The sequence below is a fragment of the Neomonachus schauinslandi genome, chromosome 12 (genome assembly GCF_002201575.2).
Source record: "Neomonachus schauinslandi chromosome 12, ASM220157v2, whole genome shotgun sequence".
Classification (NCBI taxonomy): Eukaryota; Metazoa; Chordata; class Mammalia; order Carnivora; family Phocidae; genus Neomonachus; species Neomonachus schauinslandi.
This window is the reverse complement of record NC_058414.1, coordinates 69676598-69696070: the sequence shown is the minus strand read 5'-3', so window position 1 is coordinate 69696070 and position 19473 is coordinate 69676598. Positions and strand designations below refer to the sequence as shown.

The 19473-nt window shown below is 35.5% G+C and overlaps 1 protein-coding gene across 1 annotated transcript in view; it reads left to right on the top strand.

The window, feature by feature from the left end:
• BMT2 (base methyltransferase of 25S rRNA 2 homolog) overlaps nt 1–19473 on the top strand; it is a 95134-nt gene that overhangs the window by 63666 nt on the left and 11995 nt on the right. Inside the window, exon 4 of the mRNA XM_021699300.2 lies at nt 9690–9804. Within this exon, the coding sequence (XP_021554975.1) occupies nt 9690–9804 (115 nt within the window). The remainder of the gene's footprint in view (nt 1–9689; nt 9805–19473) is intronic.

Here is a 19473-nt window from a genome sequence, read left to right as displayed (position 1 = left end):
ACACAAGATAAAATGATGAGAAAGTCTAACCTCTTATTAGAGTTGCAGAAGGAGAGGAAAGAATGGGAATACAAACACTTACTAAAAGAAATCTAAAGATGTATTTCAGGCAGAAGGAAAATGAACCGAGATGGAAAGCCTGAGGTGAAAGAAGGAATGAAGAACCAAAAAACTGGTAAATATATTGGTAAATATAGGCATTTATCAAACAGAATACACCGAAAGACTAACATCAGTTGTGTTTAACAGATTTAAGTATCCTGAAGCCTTTGTGTGGTCTAGGAGAAGGTTAAGGTTATCCAGTAGTTAAATATACATTTTCCTAACAGAATAGAAACTGTAAAATTTTCAAATCAGCAAAATGAAAATATATCTATATAATTGTTAAAATTTTGAAGGAAAAATCTAAAACCAATTCTTAACCTTGGCTATACAATGCATGTACTTGGGGAACCGTTAAAAATCCCAATGCCCAGACTTCATCCTACACCAATTAAATCAGGATGTCTGAGATTTTAAAGTTCCCAGGGTGAAAAGAAACAGAACAGGTAGAACAGATGGAAAAGTATAAAGTAAGATAATAGATATATAAATCAATATATTTCGGTAAATCACATCAAAATCTAGGGGTGACTGGGTGGCACAGTCTGTTAAGCATCCGACTCTTGGTTTAGCCTCAGGTCGTGATCTCAGGATTCTGAGATCAAGCCTCTAGTTGTGCTCTGCGCTTTGCTTGGAGTCTGCCCCTCCCACTGAATTCATTTATTTGAGAGAGAGGATACATGCACATAAATTTATTTATGTATGTATTTATTCATTAGAGAGTGTACATCAGGCTCCACGCTCAATGCAGAGTCTGTTTGAGTTTCTCTCTCCCTCTGTCCCTCCCCCCATGTGTGCATTCTCTCTCTCTCTCTCTCTCTCAAATTTTTTTTAAACAAAATGTAAATGATCTAAATACTCTGGTTAAAAGACAGATTGTCAGACTGGATTTAAAAATCCAGATTATGCTGCTTTTGAGAGACCTATCCAAAGCATAAGATTTTAGAGTAAACATTATTTCTATAGATAAAGATTTTTTCAAAATGATAGATGTGATTTTACAGGAAAATATAACAATGTTTAATTCGTATATGTCTAGTAGTGTAGCTTTAATAAATATAAAGCAAAAATTGACAGATACATCTAGTCATTTTTCCATTATAGTTTGATAAATTTCAAACTTCTTAGGAAAATTATGAGTACTATAAATAATACCTTTATATTAAGCTTCATTAATAATTAATATTTTGCTACATTTGTTTCATATCTCTGTATGTAGATACATTTTTCCTTTTGTTTTTTTCTGAGCTCATTTGAGTTACATGCTCAAGTTTTTAGGGTTGAAGTATCACCAGAGATCAAGGAGATTTGCCTACATAGCCACAATACAATTATCATCACTCAGGAGTTAACATTAGTATAGTTATATAAAAGAGTTCATATCCAAATTTTCCAGATTGTTGCAATAATGTTTGTAACTGTAGTTACAGTTTGTTACAGCTGTAACATTGGTAATTGATTGTTTGATACGAGAACCAAAGATTACATATTTAGTTGAATTATCACTTAGGCTCCATTAATCTAGAACATTCTGTGTGGTATAGATTCGTGTAAAACATATTTGATAGGCATACTACACAGATTATACTGTGTTCTCATTGTAAGAGGGCACATGTCATTTTGTCTCATTCTCAGTGATGTTAAGTTCAGTCATTTGACTAAAGTGGTGTCCACCAGATTGCTTCACTATAAAGGTTTTTGTATTCTGTGGGGTTATACATGAAGACTGAGTGTATTTCCTGTTCCTTGATAATTTTCACTAGTGGCTTTAGTATCCATTAATGATTTTGCTTATATCAAGTTTGTTTTATTGTAGTTGTTAGAAAATGGTATGGTAATTTTTCAGTATCTTACTAGCTTAAACATTTATTGATTTTTACTCTTCTGTAAAGAACAACTTTCTTTTTGACTCTACCAGTCAGTACTACAGCAACATACTAAGTAAAATTCAGGATTTCTTTGCATTTCTTTTGTCCTTAAAATATTACCTATTAAGATTATTATAGTCCGAATGCTACGTTCAGAAGTTACTGAATTTTTTTTTCCTCCCTGTTACTTGATACATTCTAGGTTCCTTACTTTCTCGTCTTTTCATTTTGTGTTTTTAATTATCCCTGTGATTTAATTTTATTTTTTTAATATGTAAAACATTACTGATTTTAAAAGGTCTGAACTACAAAGTAGGGATACAAAGGAAGGTGTACTTAGATGTCCCGTCCCTTCCTTAAAACATCCACCTCATTTCCAAAACCTCTGAGGTTTTACTAATTCTGGTTTTCCATCTTGAGGGCTTTTTTTTTTTCCCAAAAATGAAAAAAAATAATATCCTTTCAAACAATTTACAGAGATCTTTCTTTTCTGCTTCCTCAAAAACAAATGGATTACTTTTAACACCTTCTCAAGAACTGAGAGAGCAAGCATTAAAAAGCAGTAAGACTATAGAGCATTATAACAACATGATTAACAAACTGCGCTAATGGCTAAAACTAGAAAGGGTACCCCAAAACTGCAAAGTGATATTCATTTCAACCATACATGTAACTTTTATAAAAATGTTTTATAAAAATGTATAAAACGGGTGCCTGAGTGGCTCAGATGGTTGGGCATCTGCCTTTGGCTCAGGTCATGATCCCAAGGTCCTGGGATCAAGCCCCTCATTGGGCTCCCTTCTCAGCAGGGAGCCTGCTCCCTCTACCTGTACTGTTCCCCCTGCTTGTGCTCTCTCATTCTGTCAAATAAATAAATAAAATCTTTAGAAAAAATGTATAAAACAAATGTAAGAGTCACATGAGTATATTCACTATTTTTTTTATTGAAATATAGTTGAGGGCGCCTGGGTGGCTCAGTTGGTTAAGCGACTGCCTTCGGCTCAGGTCATGATCCCAGAGTCCCTGGATCGAGTCCCGTGTCGGGCTCCCTGCTCGGCAGGGAGTCTGCTTCTCCCTCTGACCCTCCCCCCTCTCATGTGCTCTCTCTCATTCTCTCTCTCTCAAATAAATAAATAAAATCTTTAAAAAAAAAAAAAAAGAAATATAGTTGACACACAATGTTACATTAGTTTCAGGTGGACAACATAGTGATTTGACAACTCCATACCTTAGGCTGTGCTCACCACAAGTATGCCTACCATCTGTCACCATACAATGCTAGCACAATACCGTTGACTATATATTCCCTATGCTATACCTTTTATCCCTGTGACTTACTGATTCTATAACTGGAAGCCTGTATCTCCCACTGCCACTTCACCCATTTTATGCACGCTGCCCCCCCTTCTCTGGCAACCACCAGTTTGTTTTCTGTGTTTATGGGTCTGTTTCTGGTTTTTGTTTGTTGATTCATTTGCTCTTTAGATTCCACATGTAAATGAAATTGTGAAATTTTTCCTTCTCTTTCTGACTTACTTCACTTGGCATAATATCCTCTAGGTCTATCCATGTTGTTGCAGTTGGCAAGATTTCAATCTTTTTTATGGTTGAACAATGCTCCATTGTGTGTGTGTGCGTGCGCATACATATCATTGTATGTATATAAAATATATATACTATATGTATTCCATTGTGATTGTGTGTCTGTATATACATATATATAGACACATGCACACACCACATCTTTATCCATTCATCTGCCAACGGACACTGGGTTGCTTCCATATCATGGCTATTGTAAATAATGCTGCAGTAAACATAGGGGTGCATATATTTCTTCAAATGTTTTCATTTTCTTTGAGTAAATGCCCAGCAGTGGAATTACTGGGTCATGTGGTATTTCTATTTTTAAATTTTTGAGGAATTTCCATACTGTTTTCCCACAGTGGCTGACCCAGTTTGCATTCCCATCAGCAGTGTACAAGGGTTCCTTTTTCTCCACGTCTTTGCCAACACCATTCTTGTCTTTTTGATTCTAGCCATTTTGGCAAATGTAAGTTAATAGCTCACTGTGGTTTTGATTTGCATGTCCTGAATTAGTGATATTAAACATGTTTTATGTATCTGTATGGTCACCTGTATGTCATCTTTGGAAAAATGTCTACTCTGGTCCTCTGACCATTTTTTAATTGTATTGTTTGGTTTTTTGGTGTTAAGATGTATGCCTGAGGAGACAGATATACAAAAATGTTGCTAGGACCCATGTCAAAGAGATTACTGCCCATGTTTTCTTTTAGAAATTTTATGGTTTCATGTCTCACATTTAGGTCTTTAATCAGTTTTGAGTTTTTTTGTGTGTATGGTGTAAGAAAGTTGTCCAGTTCTATTCTTTTGCATGTAGCTTCTAGTTTTGCCATTTATTGAAGAGATGGTCTTTTTTCCATTGTGTATTTTTTGCCTTCTTTGTTGTAGATTAATTGACCATTTAGGCTTGCATTGGTTTCTGAACTCTTTTCTATTGATCTGTGTGTCTGATTTTGTGCCAGTAACATACTGTTTTGAGTAGTACAGCTTTGTAGTAGTATATCTTGAAATCTGAGATTCTGATATCTTCAGCTTTTTCTTCTTTCTCAAGATTCTTCAGGGTCTTTTGTGGTTCCATACAAATATTAGTATTATTTGTTCTAGTTCTGTGAAAAATGTTGTTGGTATTTTGACAGGGATTGCATTGAATCTATAGATTGCTTTGGGTAGTATGGACATTTTAACAGCAGTAATTCTTCCATGGATATGGAATATCTTTCCATTAGTCTGTGTTGTCTTCATTTTCTTTCAGCAGTGTTTTATAGTTTTCAGAGTACAGGTCTTTCCCCTCCTTGGTTAAGTTTATGCCTAGGTATTTTATACTTTTGGGTGCGATGGTAAATGGGATTATTTTCTTAATTTCTTTTTCTGCTGCTTTGTTATTAGTGTGTAGAAACACAACCAATTTCTGTGTATTAGTTTTGTATCATGAAACTTTACTGAATTCATTTATTCTGGTAGGTTTTTTGTTTTTGTTTTTTTTTTGGTATAATCTTTAGGGCTTTTTATTTATACTATCATGGCATCTGCAAATGAGAGTTTTATACATCTTCCTTACCAAGTTGGATGCTTTTTATTTCTTTTCCTCGTGTGATTGCAGTGGCTGGGATTTCCAGTACTATGTTAAATAAAAGTGGTGAGAATAGACATCCTTGGCTCCTTCCTGATCGTAAAGGAAAAACTTTGTTTTTCCACCATTGAGTATGATGTAAGCTGTGGGTTTTTCATATATGGCCTTTATTATACTGAGGTTTTTCCCCTCCTAAACTGACTTTTTTGAGTTTTTATCACAAACAGATGTTGAGTTTTGTCAGACGCTTTTCCTGCATCTGTTAAGATTTTTATCCTTTTTGTTGATGTATCACATTGATTTGCAAATATTATAGCATCCTTGCATCCCTGAAATACTTCCCACTTGATCGTGATGAATGATCCTTTTTTTCAATGGATTGTTGAATGCCATGGTTGGCTAATATTTTGTTGAGGATATTTGCATCTATGTTTATCAGCAATGTTGGCCTATAGTTTTTTATTTTTGTAGTGTCTTTGTCTGGTTTTGGTATCAGGCTGATGTATCTTGGCCTTGCAAAATGAATTTGGGAATCTTTCTTCCTAGTCAAGTTTTTGGACTAGTTTGAAGGGTACAGGTATTAACTTTTCTTTAAATGTTAGAAATCACCTGTGAATCCATCTAGTCCTGGACTTCTGTTTGTTGGGAGTTGTGTTTTTTTAATAGCTGATTGAATTTCATAACTAAAAAAATCAATATGCAGATTTTCTATGTTTTAATCAGTTTTGGAAGATTGTATATTTCTAGGAATTTATTTTTTCTAGGTTGTACAGTATTGAGCATATAATTTTTAATAATCTATTATTTCTCTTTCATTTCTGATTTTATTTATTTGAATCCTCTTTTCTTTCTTGATAAAATTGATAAATCTTCAGCCAGACTTATCTTTTCAAAGAAGCAGCTCTTGGTTTTATTGGTGTTTACCTTTGTCAGGTCTCTTTCATTTATTTTTGCTCCAGTCTTTATTATTTCCTTTCTTCTACTAACCTTGACCTTTGTTCTTCTTTTTCTAGTTTAAGGTTAGATTGTTTGAGCTTTTTCTTGTTTCTTGTGGTAAGCCTGTATCACTATAAATTTCCCTTTTAGAACTCCAAAGATTATTTGGGCCATTGTGGTTTTGTTTTCATTTTTCTCCATGTACCTTTGATTTCTTTATCAACTCATTGGCTGTTCAGTAGCCTATTGTTTAATCTCCACTTGTGTTTTTTCCAGTTTCTTCCTTGTGACTGATTTCTAGTTTCATACCATTGGGGTCAGAAAAGATGCATGATAGGATTTCAATCTTAAAATTTATTGAGACTTGTTTTGTGGACTAACATGTGATCTGTCCTGGAGAATGTTTCCCATGCACTTGAAAAGAATGTGTATTCTGTTGTTTTGGGATGAAATGTTCTGTGTATATCTCTTAAGTCCATCTTAAGATGGTCTAATGTGTTGCTCACAGACGGTTTTCTTGTTGATTTTCTGCCTGTATAATCTATGCATTGATGTAGGTAGGGTATTGTTAAAGTCCTGTTTATGTATTACTGTTTTTCCATTTATGTCTTGATACTTTATGTATTTAGGTCCTCCAATGTTGAGTGCATAGATATTTACAATTTTTATATCCTCTTGTTGGATTGACCCCTTTATCATTATGTAGTACCCTTCTTTGTGTTTTGTTAGTCTCTGTTTGAAGGTCTACTTTGTCTGATACAAGTATTGCCACTCTGACCTTTTTCCATCCCCGCTTCCATTTGCATGGAATACCTCTTCTCATCCTTTCACTTTCGGTCTGTATGTAAGTCTGAAATGAGTCTCCTCATCCATTCTGCCATCCTTCATCTTTCAATTGGTGCATTGAGACCATTTACGTTTAAAGTAATTATTGATAGGTATGTCCTTATTGTCATTTTGTTAATTTTTTTCCTGTATTTTGTAGTTCTGTTCCTCCTTCTCTTGCTCTCTTTACTTGTGACTGAAGACTTTCTATAATATTACGCTTGATTTTCTTTATTTTTTATCTATTCCCTTGCCCACTCTCATGCGCTCTCTCTCAAAAAAAAAAAAAGAAAAACTGTATTGTTTAGGCATGTGGTCATAGGTAGTAAGACTATAAAAGGCAATGAAGAGAATGATTACCATGAAAATCAGGATAGTGGCTACAATTACACAAAGGGATGAAGGATGTCATCAGGGAGGGTCATGCTTCCAGGGTGTAGGCAGTGTTTCATTTCTTGACCTGGATGGTAATTACTTGGATGTTCACTATATGATTATTCTTTAAACTGTAAATATGTGTTTGATGCAAATAAATTAAGGAGCTGAACTAAAGAATTTGAAATGGACTGAGGTACATACTGAGAATAAATCCATGATATTGTTATTGGTGATTGTTTCATAATGTTGAATTAACTTGAATGATTTAGAATACTCCATCCAGATAGAAAAATTTACAAGAAGCACTTTTTAAGAGACTGTCAGGAATTTGCTAGCCAGTTTACCAGAATCTACTAGTATATAATTTAATATGAGGCAAATTCTGCTTTTACTATGTTCAGGAAGATCATTACTGGATTAACCACAAAAAAATTCCATCTATAACATTAACAGCTAACAATTTTGAGCACTTGCCATGTAGCAAATATTGATCAAGCATTATAAATGCATTATCTCATTTAATCCTGGAAACAACTCATTAAGTGTGGGCACCATAATTGTCCCCATATTACACAGGTGAAGGACAGAATCAGGTTTTGATCCTCATCTCTCTGATTCCAGAACTCTTGTTCTTAGTCCCTATAATCCTACTTGAGGCTAGGGTTATCTAATAGTGTATATGTTATTATTGTTACAGATACTCATTTATTCTAACTGGTTATGATTTGGGTATCAAATTTGTGTTCAGCAGCAAATGTCAGCTAAATGCCAGGCATTCCTATGGCCCCTGTCTACTGGATCTTTTGCTCTGTTTAGCAGCTTGGTACCTGTGTCACATATGTTTGCTGGCATCTTTATTCCTTGGAACCTAGTGTATTATGATATTTCAGGTATCACCAAACTTAATTCAACTTTACAGATCTTTTTTGTTATATGCCTTACCCAAACTACATATTAAGCTGCTTCCTGGGTGGCTGCAGTACTGGAAATTACCTCTTGGAGTGGTTCTTTTCACTGGCAGAGTTGCTAGCTATTCCTTTCAAGAACCGACATTCATCTAGAGGTCATTGTCAGAGGTATTGAGTCTTTTTACAGATATGGACAATGAAGGCCATCTTGAGTTATTTCCTTATACCCTCATAGCTCTTTTGTTGAGTTCTTAATTAGTTCATATTGTTTTTATCATATTATACCCTGCCATATACTCTCAAATGGTGATGGTGGTCATTTCTATAAAATGTTAGGCATTGTGCTCTTCATAAAAAATACAACCCCTATTTATTGCATTCCTTTTCTGAAAAATATCAACTTTGTTATTTTGACTTACAGTGCCTTTTTCAGGAGCTTAACCTTCTGTCTATAGTTTAACATCTCCCAGTGGATCCAAAGGAAAATGGTATAGCCAAAGTGTAAGGAAGAGAAGCTGGAAAGGTTCTCTCTGCCCTTTATACTTCAGAGAACCAAGATTCTATTTTTACCCAATTATTCGCCTATATTTTATTTCCTTTATTTTTCCAATATGTTCTCATAAATTTTTTAAAGGAAATTATCAAAGGAAATGGAATATGTCTGAACTTTAATTTTATTATTGCTTTACTATCTGAACAGGCTTGGGTCCAATAAAATCCAGTTTCCTTTATCCTTACTTGCTGCTACATAGATTGATAGTTGTAGGTGACCAGCTTTATACAATAGTAGAAAAAAGAAGGTACACAAAACCAGAAATGACTGTTTTTGGACATGAGAAAAGCTCTTGCACACAATAAAAATTTTTCATAAGTTTAAGAATACTGTTTATGATGTTCTGTTGGTTCCTTTAAATTACTGAGACAAATTGAAGTCCAAGGACATTGTTATATTGACTAATGAGATTTGATTTGTGAATGTGTTCTTTTATCTACAAGGACAGTTTTCAAAGTGTGGTCTGGGGATCTGAGACCCTTCCAGGATCTCTGTGGGTGAAAAATTATTTTAATAATACTAAGATGTCATTTGTCTTTATTACTCTTTCTCTCATGAGTGTAGAGTTTTCCAAACTACATGGCATGTGATGTTACAACAGCCTGTACACAAAAGGCCATATGAGAATTCATCTGTCCTCTATTAAACCAGGCATTAAAGACACTTGAAAAAATGTAAAGCAATACGTCACTTTTTATTATCTTTCTAATCTAGACTTTGCATCTTAAAAGTATAATTTACATTTTTAAAAAAGCCTATTGCAGCATGTTAAATAAATGAATTAATGTTTTTTCACTACTCAGTTTAATTTCAAATATGGTACTAAGGTCTTTAGGGCCTTTAGTAATTTTTAAATGTGTAAAGGGATCTTGAGACCAAAAATTTAGCCAATGATTTTTATGATCTTTTTGTCTTATACTTTGTTTTATCCTGTAAAAGTTGAACTGAAAATCATCTATTTTTAGGTTGCTACAGACCTCAGGAAAGATCAGATTACTTGATGTTGGCAGCTGCTTTAACCCATTTCTGAAGTTCGAAGAATTTCTAACTGTTGGCATAGACATTGTACCTGCTGTAGAGGTATGCATAGCTCTGTTTTGTTTTGAGACTTGAAGATATTGAAAAGCATTGTCTTTATAATCCTAAAATAGCAAGTGTTTTCTCTTTGAACAAGTTGGTATGAAATTTCTATTCAAAAGCAAATAAATATTCCATTAAATTTTTGAGCATTTAGTTGACAAATTGGTACTGGTCAAAATAATACGGGTTTTTATTTATTTAGTTTCCTGTTTATCTATTGTTGTAATCAAGAGACTTTAGTAGATTGTAAAGATTTCCAGATAGCTGTTAGGTTTGGGCTTTTTGTTTGTTTGAGGTATCTTTTTCTGAAGTGTACTGTGATGTAGTGCCGTTATGGAATAATGTCAAGAGCAAGGGCTTTTGAGACAGTTAAAACTTTATTAAATCCCAGCCATTTGTACTTAGTAGGTGAAACTACTTAAAATGTTTCCCCTGCTTTTAAAATTAGATTTTTTTTCTTAATGACAAATTCATGTTTGCCATTCTACTTTTGATAAGGCATTAGGCACCAAAATTTTTTACAAATTGCATTTTTAATGTTATAAAGAAAATGTGTTACAGTGTAAATTTTTCACTGTGCTGCTATATTCCTAGCACCAAGAATGCCTAGTACATGAAGTACTCATTAACTACATCATGAATAAAAGAATAGAATCTTATTTCAACCTGGGTTGCAACTCTGAGCCTGTTCTCTTATCTATATGATGGGGTTAGTAATGGACCATATTTCATAGGACAGTTGTAATGTCTAGTTAAGAAGTATTTAAAACACTTAGCACAGTGCCTATTACATAGTGAATGCTAAAGAAATGTTTGCCATTCTTACTGAAAAGTTCCAGAGATTGAACTTTCATATGAATCCTTTGAATTTTGACGAAAAAATGCTAACAAACTATTACCATTATCTCTACTTCTGAAAGGTGTACAGATGTTTGCTTTATGGTAAAATAGCTGATCTTAGCTTATCACTGCAAAGAATTCCTGTGCCATCAGGACCTATACTTGTAAAATGCATTTGGCTTTGTACATGGATTTTCTTCTTTCCTCAGGACACACATTAGAGATATCCTTTAGGGACTGCTGAAATAAGATAACCATTTGATCTAAACTTTGGGCTCAAATAAATATTAAATTTGTTTATATAGAGAGCCATAAACTTTAAACTGTAAAGTCATTGGGGAAGACCACAGAACTTCTTTATATAAGTTCAGTAGTAGAATCAGAATGCTATAACTAATTTTAAAACAAAGAGACTTTCACTTCCAGCCAAAATGGAGTAACAAGGACCAGATTGATCTTTCCTCTACCTAAAGCAACAAAAAGTGGATAAAATATAAGTAATTTACAAGACATTGAATATCGGGTGATAAAGGATGATGATCACTGAAAGACTAAAAACAAATAAGTTGAGCCCTACTTTTGCACCAGCATATGGCCTTCAAAGAGTTTCTAGGACATGACAGAGAGGGAATCCCAGGCAAAGCCCAGCTGATTCCCTGAGTTGTGGAGGTAGAGCTGAGAGTCCTAAACCAAGGCAGCTAGGGTTCAGAGAACAGAGTACTAATTATGTGATAGCCAGAGGCAGAGTCCTCCTTGAGTACTCAGCTGAGTACTGGTCAGTACATGACATGTGTGAGAAAACTACATGAGACTCAAACTGCACTAGAAAGGAATCGAGGTTATAGTGCCTGGCACTTACACAAGGTGAAAATAGTACCTGTTCCCATCAGCCATACTAGAAACCTAAACAGTCACAGTGCATTAAGTATGAGTACACAGAAGAGTCTTACCTGAGTACTAGAAACTATTTAGCCTTAGACTGAACAGTGGTCCAGTCCCACCTAACAAATCTTAGAAGACCCAAAAAGATCAAAGTGTCTCCAGGTAATTTAACTACATCCCAGAACAAAGCTCAAGAATATTCATAGCAGTACAATGCCATCCAGCACCCAACAAGGTAAAAATCCATGTTAGACACCAACCCTGAACTGACATAGATGTTAAAATTAGGAAACAAGGACATAAAATAGACACAGTATGACCGTATTCTGTATGTACAAAAAGTTTAGAGACCTAGAACATACTTAAAAATACCAAATCTAACTTCTAGGGATGGATAATACCATGTAGGATATGAAACACATACTAGATAGAATTAAGCCCATTAGATATTGCAGAGGAAAAGTTAAATTGAAGACATGACAATAGAAACTATCCAAAATTAAATATAAATTGAAGACATGACAATAGAAACTATCCAAAATTAAATATGAAAATAATTTTTTAAGTTGGAAGAACATCAGTGAGCAATGAGATAATATCAAGTGGCCAAATACAAGCATAATTGGAGTCCCTCCCACAAGGCAGTGAGATTAAAGAAATAATGGCTTAAAATTTTCCAAATTTGATAAAAGCTATAAATTCACAAGTCCAAGAAGCTCAATAAGCCCACAAGCTCAAGAAACAAAATTACACCAAGGGACATGGTAATCAACCCCCCCCCCAACACATACACAAAATCAAAACACAGTGATAAAGAGAAATTCTTAAAAGGAACCAGATTTTTTTAAAAAGACATGTTAAAATACTGAAAGATAATAATTTGTCACCAAGCAAAACTATCTTTCAAAAATAAAGACAAAATATTTTTCAGACATTCAAAAGCTTCAAGGATTCAACATCTGCCAATTTACATTTCAAGAAATGTTAAGGAAGAAGTGCTTCAACCAGGTGAAAATACATATCTACACAAAATGATAAAGAACATACATAGTTGTAAAAAAATGTAGTTTTTTTCTTTATTATTTAAACTCTCTAAAAGACAACTGACCATTATTATGGGTTAAATTCTTTCCTATTCCTCCTTGGAAAGATATGTTGGAGTCTGACTTCTGGTATGTTACTTTATTCGGAGATAGGGTCTTTACAGAGATAATAGTTAAAATGAGGTCATTAGGGTGGGTTCTTATTCAATATGATTGTAATATTCTTATAAAAAGAAGTCCTGGCTTAGAAAAACACACACACACGCAGGGAGAATGTCATGTGAAAGCAGAGGGGTGATGGTTCTATAAGCCAAAGACCATGAAGATTGCCAACAACCAGTAGCTAGAATAAAGGCATGAACGGATTTTCCTTCACAGCCCTCAAAATGACCAACCCTGTAGACACCTTGATCTCAGACTTTTAGCCTCTAGACAAAATACATTCTGTTTAAGCCACCCAATTTGCAGTATTCTGTTATAGCAGTCTTAGCAAACTAATACATCCATTTAAACAAGAATAATATGGAGTGTGGTTTATAAGTTAAAAATATGACAGTAATAGCACAAAGGATGAAATTAGAGAAATGGAAATATATGCTATTTTAAGGGCATTACTTATATATGAAGTAGTGAAATACTTGAAGGTAGACTATTAAAGATATATACATTAAATCCTAAAGAACCACTGAAATAAGAGTTAAGGCTAATAAGCCAATAGGGGCAATAAGATAAAATCATAAATTCATTTAATTCAAAAGATGGGAGAAAGAAAATAAAGGCTATAATGAAGAGATGGGACAAACAAAATAAGTATAGATTTAAACCTTAGTGTATCAATAATTACATTAAATAGGCTGCAGTCTTGATCTCCTGGCTGTGGAGGCCAAGGGGGCCATGTATTCCTTGTTCTATGGCACTGTAATAGTGTCACCCAGAAAGCAGATCAAACCCCCTGTCTGGCATCTCAGTTTTTGCAACTGCTGCCAGGGTACATCACTGCATCCCTGGCTCTGGTGCCCAGTAAGGCTTACACTCATGGGTCCCACAGAACTATAATCAATGAAGAAAGTTCCTTAACAGCTCTGCCCTCTAGGGCACAGCAAGAGGCATCAGACCTAGGAGCTCAGGCTTCCTGTGAAGGAAGATTATTAGCTAATCATCACGACTACAGCCTGAGTGGCAGACTTCTAATTAAACACACATCTTGGGTCTGACTATAATCCTTTCCAAGACTTCTGTGGGTGGGCCCTATCTTTGAGCTCACTCTCTGCTGTGCTCCCAAGTGCCAGTGCCTGGAGGGGAGCTGTACATGCATCTGGTGCCCCAGTTTTTGTAGGTGCCTTCAGGGAACACCCCTTGATCACCTGGCTCTGGTGCTGGGATAGGGGGTGGAGGACTAGCATTCCTGGGCCCCATGGGACTGTGGCACTTGGAGAGATTTTTCTTGGCAGACTAGCAGGCTACCACCCCCAGGGCACTGCACAGACAACAGACTGAGGCACACTCCCCAGTCTTTCTGTGAAGGAGGCGTCTTTGCTTGGTCTGGGGCTTTGGCCTTAGTGACCTCCTTCAGATTTGGCACACATTTAGTGTCATACAAAGCTGCTCTCAAGGAACATAGGCTCAGGACACCATCTTGCATTCTCCGTTTGCCTTGCTCCACCTCATTACCATCCCCCAAAAAAGACCTTATACACTTGTCTGGAGCCCTGATCACTTTGCCACCCAGGGGATACCTCCAGATGGCCTGGTTCTTATGGCCAGTGGAGGCTTACATTTGTGGTCCCACAGGACTGTAATATATTTACATACTTTTAAAAGCTGATGCCTGGAGGTCTGGCTTCCAGTCAGCTTCAGTCTAGGTACTGAAATCATCCCCCACCAGGATGCTGACAGGTCTTGGCACATCCCCAACTACTGGAAGCTATTAAAAATGTAATAGGCTGCTTGGACAAGCATAAAGGTTTGAAAGACAAACAAGAACTGAGACAGTTGAATAACAAGTTTCATCTCCTACACGAGGCCACTCCTTCAAGACTGGAAGAGGCTGTGGTGTCATCTGCTATATAGAAACCAACACAGAGAGTCAAGTAAAATGAAGAAAGAGGGAAATGTGTTCCAAATGGGAAGAAAAAAAAAAAAGATAAAACTTAAAGGGAAAAAAATTAATGAAATGGAGATAAGTGATTTACCTAATAAAAAATTCAAAGTAATGGTCATGAAGATGCTTACAAAACTGGAGAGAGGAATGAATTAACACAGTGAGAACTTCAACAAAGAGATGGAAAATAGGAGAAGGTACCAAGTAGAAGTCACAGAGCTGAAAAATATAACTGAACTGAAAAATACACTAGAGGCCTAGTTCAACATGAGACTAGAAGCAGCAGAAGCATCAGTCAACATGAAGACAACACAGCAGCAAAAAAGAATGGAAAATGGAGAAAATATTAAAAGCAGCAAGCAAAAAAAAACTTACTGCATACAAATGAACTCCCATAAATCTATAAGCAGATTTTTCAGCAGAAACTTTACAGGTGAGAAGGGTATAGCATTTTATGTTCAGAGGACTGAAAGAAAAGATACTGCCATCCAAGAATACTCTACCTGGCAAAGTTATTCAGAAGTGACAGAGAAACTATAAAACACAGATGGAGGAAGATGAAGATGACACAAAGAAATGGAAAGATATTCCATGTTCATGAATTGGGAGAACAAATATTGTTAAAATTCTATACTACCCAAAGCAGTCTACAGATTTAATGAAATCCTTATCAAAATACTAATAGCATTTTTCACAAAACTAGAAGAATACTAAATTTTTATGGAACCATAAAAGACTCCAAATAGCCAAAGCAGTCTTAAAAAATAAAACTGGAGGTATCACAATTCCAGATTTCCAAGTTATAATACAAAGCTGTGATAATCAAACAGTAGAGTACTGGCATAAATATAGACACATGGATCAATGGAATGGAATAGAAAACCTAGAAATAAACCCACAACTATATGGTCAATTAATCTTTGACAAAGGAGAAATTTATATACAATAGGAAAAAGTCTCTTCCATAAATGGTCTTGGGAAAACTGGGCAGCTACATGTAAAAGAATGAAACTGGACCACTTTCTCACACCATACACAAAAATAAACTTAAAATAGATTCAAGACCTAAATGTGAGACCTGAAACCATAAAAATCCTAGAAAAAGAGCACAGGCAGTCATTTCTCTGACATGGGCCATGACAACATTTTTCTAGATAAGTCTCCTAAGGCAAGGGGGGAAAAAAAGCAAAAAAGAAACTTTTGGGACTATATCAAAATAAAAAGTTTCTGCACAGCAAAAGAAATGATCAACAAAACAAAAAGACAAGCTACTGAATGGGAAGATATTTGCAAGTGAAGGGTTAGTATCCAAAATATATAAAGAACTTACAACTCAACACCAAAACCACAAATAATCTTATTTAAAAATGGGCAGAAGACATGAATAGATGTTTCTCCAAAGAAGACATAACAGATGGCCAATAGACACATGAAAAGATGCTCAATATCACTCATGAGGGAAAGGCAAATCAAAACTACAATGACATATCACCTTACACCTGTCACAATGGCTAAAATCAAAAACAAAAGAAACAACAAGGGTAGGCAAGGATGTGGAGAAAAAGGAACCCCCACGCAGATGGGAATGCAAACTGGTGCAGTCAATGTGGAAAACAGTATGGAGGTTCCTCAAAAAGTTAAAAATAGAACTGCCCTACAATCCAGCAGTCACGCTACTGGGTATTTACCCAAAAAATACACAACCACTAATTCAAACAGCTATATGCACCCCTGTTTATAGCAGCATTATTTGTAATATCAAACTATAGAAACAGCCCAAGTGTCCATCAATAGATGAATGGATAAAGAATAAGTGATAGGTAGATAGATAGGTAGATATGCAATGAAATATTCATAGGGTGCCTGGGTGGCTCATTTGGTTAAGCATCTGATACTTGATTTCAGCTCAGGTCTTGATCTTAGGGTCATGAGTTCAAGCCCCATGTTGGGCTTCACAATGGGTGTGGAACCTAGATCTCTCTCAAAGAGAGAGAGAGAGAAAATAAATCTTACTCAGCCATAAAAAGGAACAAAATCTTTCCATCTGTAACAACATGGATGAAGCTAGAGAGTATAATATAATGCAAAGTGAAATAAGTCAGAGAAAGACAAATACTGTATGATCTCATACATGGAATTTAAGCAAAACAAATGAGCAAAGGGGGAAAAAAGGAGAGAGACAAATCAAGAAACAGACTCTTAACTATAGAGAAAAAACTGAGTTATCAGAGGGGAGGTGGGTCGACAGGTCCAAGAGATGATGGGGATTAAAGAGTGCACCCATCATGGTAAGAAAATCATTGTGGGCATAATTGAGGAAATTTGGTATGTATTGCTTATTTAAAATCCAACAGTAAATGTCTTAGGTGTGACTTTTTAAAAGAAAAAGTGGAGGAGAGAGTTTCCAGACAAGCAAAAGCTAAAGGATTTCATCACCACTTAACTGGCCTTAGGAGACATGTTAAAGGAACTTCTTTAAACTGAAAACAGAAGGCACTAATTAGTATTAAGAAAAAATAGGAAAGAATACATCTCACCGGAAAGGTTAATATATGGTAAATATAGTGGATTAATCACTTATAAAGATAAAAAGACAAAAGTAGCAAAAATAAGTGATTATAATAGTTAAAGGACACACAAGATTAAAAGATCCAAAATGTGATGTGAAAAACATAAAACATGGGGATGGGTAATAATGTTAAGCTTTACAATGTGAACAATTTAGGATGTTATCAACTTAAAATAGAGTGTTAGAGATCTGAGTTCTGTCTAAGCCTCATAGTGACCACAAAGCAAAAATTTATAGTAAATACACAAAAGATAAAGAGACAGGAATATAAGCATACCAGTAAGAAAGTCATCAAACCACAAAGGAAGAGAGCAAGAGAAAAGAAAGGAACAAAGTGGAACTACAGAAACAGCCAGAAAATAATTATCAAAATGGAAATAAGCACATACCTATCAATAATTGCTTTAAATAGGGGCACCTGGGTGGCTCAGTCATTAAGGGTCTGCCTTCGGCTCAGGTCGTGATCCCAGGGTCCTGGGATCAAGCCGGGCATCAGGCTCCCTGCTCGGTGGGAAGCCTGCTTCTCCCTCTCCCAATCCCCCCTGCTTGTGTTCCTGCTGTCGCTCTCTCTCTGTCAAATAAATAAATAAAATCTTAAAAAAAAAAATTGTTTTAAATATAAATGCATTAAATTTTTCAATAAAACTGTTGAATGGATAAAATAAACAAGACTCATCCGAAAGACTTTTTTTTTCTTTTTAAGATTTTATTTATTTATTTGACAGAGAGAGAGATAGTGGGAGCAGGAACACAAGCAGGGGGAGTGGGAGAGGGAGAAGCAGGCTTCCCGCCGAGCAGGGAGCCCGATGCGGGGCTCGATCCCAGGACCCTGGGATCATGACCTGAGCTGAAGGCAGACGCTTAACGACTGAGCCACTCAGGCGCCCCTGAAAGACTCACTTTAGATGTAAGGGGAAATACACAGACAAAAAGTGAAGGGTTGGAAAAAGATATTCTCTGCTAATGAAATCCAAAGGAAAGCTGGAATAGCTATACTTTTATCAGACAACAGACTTTAATGTAATAAGAGACAAGGTTATCAAAAATGATAAATGAGTCAATCCAGTGAGAAAATATAACATTTGTAAATATGCGTTCAACATAAGAGCATCTATATGTATAAGGGAAATATATATTTAGATCAAAAGGGAGAAATAGCAATACAATAATAATAGGGGACTTTAGTACCCTACTTACGTCAACAGATAGCCCACTGGTCTTAAATGACACATTATACCAGATGGACTTAATAGGTATTTGCAGAACACTTCATTCAAAACAACAGAATGCACCTTCTTCTCAAATGAAAGTGCAGCATTTTCCAAGACAGATCATAGGTCTTGGAAATACTTGCATTATATCATATTTAAGAGGATTAAAATCATATCAACCACCTTTTCCAACCACAGTGGTATGAAAGGAGATATTTACACAAAACTAGAAAATTTACACATGTGAAGATTAAACATGCTATTAAACAACCAGTGGGTCAAAGAAGAAATCAGAAGAGAAATAAAAATAATTTGAGACAAATAAAAATAGAAATGGAACACACCAAAATTTATGGGATGCAAGAAAGCAATTCTTTTTTTTTTTTTTATTTGAGACAGAGAGAATGAGAGACAGAGAGCATGAGAGGGGGAGGGTCAGAGGGAGAAGCAGACTCCCTGCCGAGCAGGGAGCCTGATGCGGGACTCGATCCCGGGACTCCAGGATCATGACCTGAGCCGAAGGCAGTCACTTAACCAACTGAGCCACCCAGGCGCCCCAGGAAAGCAATTCTAAAAGGGAAGTTCATAGCCATAAATGCCTACTTCAAGAAACAAGAAAAGTTTCAAACAACCTAACTGTACACCTCAAGGACCTAGGTAAAGTACAAAAAAATGTCCAAAGATAGAAAGAAGGAAATAAAGATCAGAGCAGACGTAAATGAAATAGAGACTAAAAAGACAAATAGAAAAGATTAATGAAATTAAAAGCTGGTTTTTTGGAAAAGATAGACAAACTTGACAAACCTTTAGCTATACTCACCAAGAAAAAAAGAAAGGGTTCAAATAAAATCCAAAATGAAACAGGAGATGTTACAGTTGATATCACAGAAGTACAGAGGATCATAAGAGACTATGATAAACAATTGTATGCTAACAAATTGGACAACCTACAAGAAATGAATAAATTCCTAGAAATACAACCTACCAAGACTTAATTAAGATGAAATAGAAAATCTGAACAGA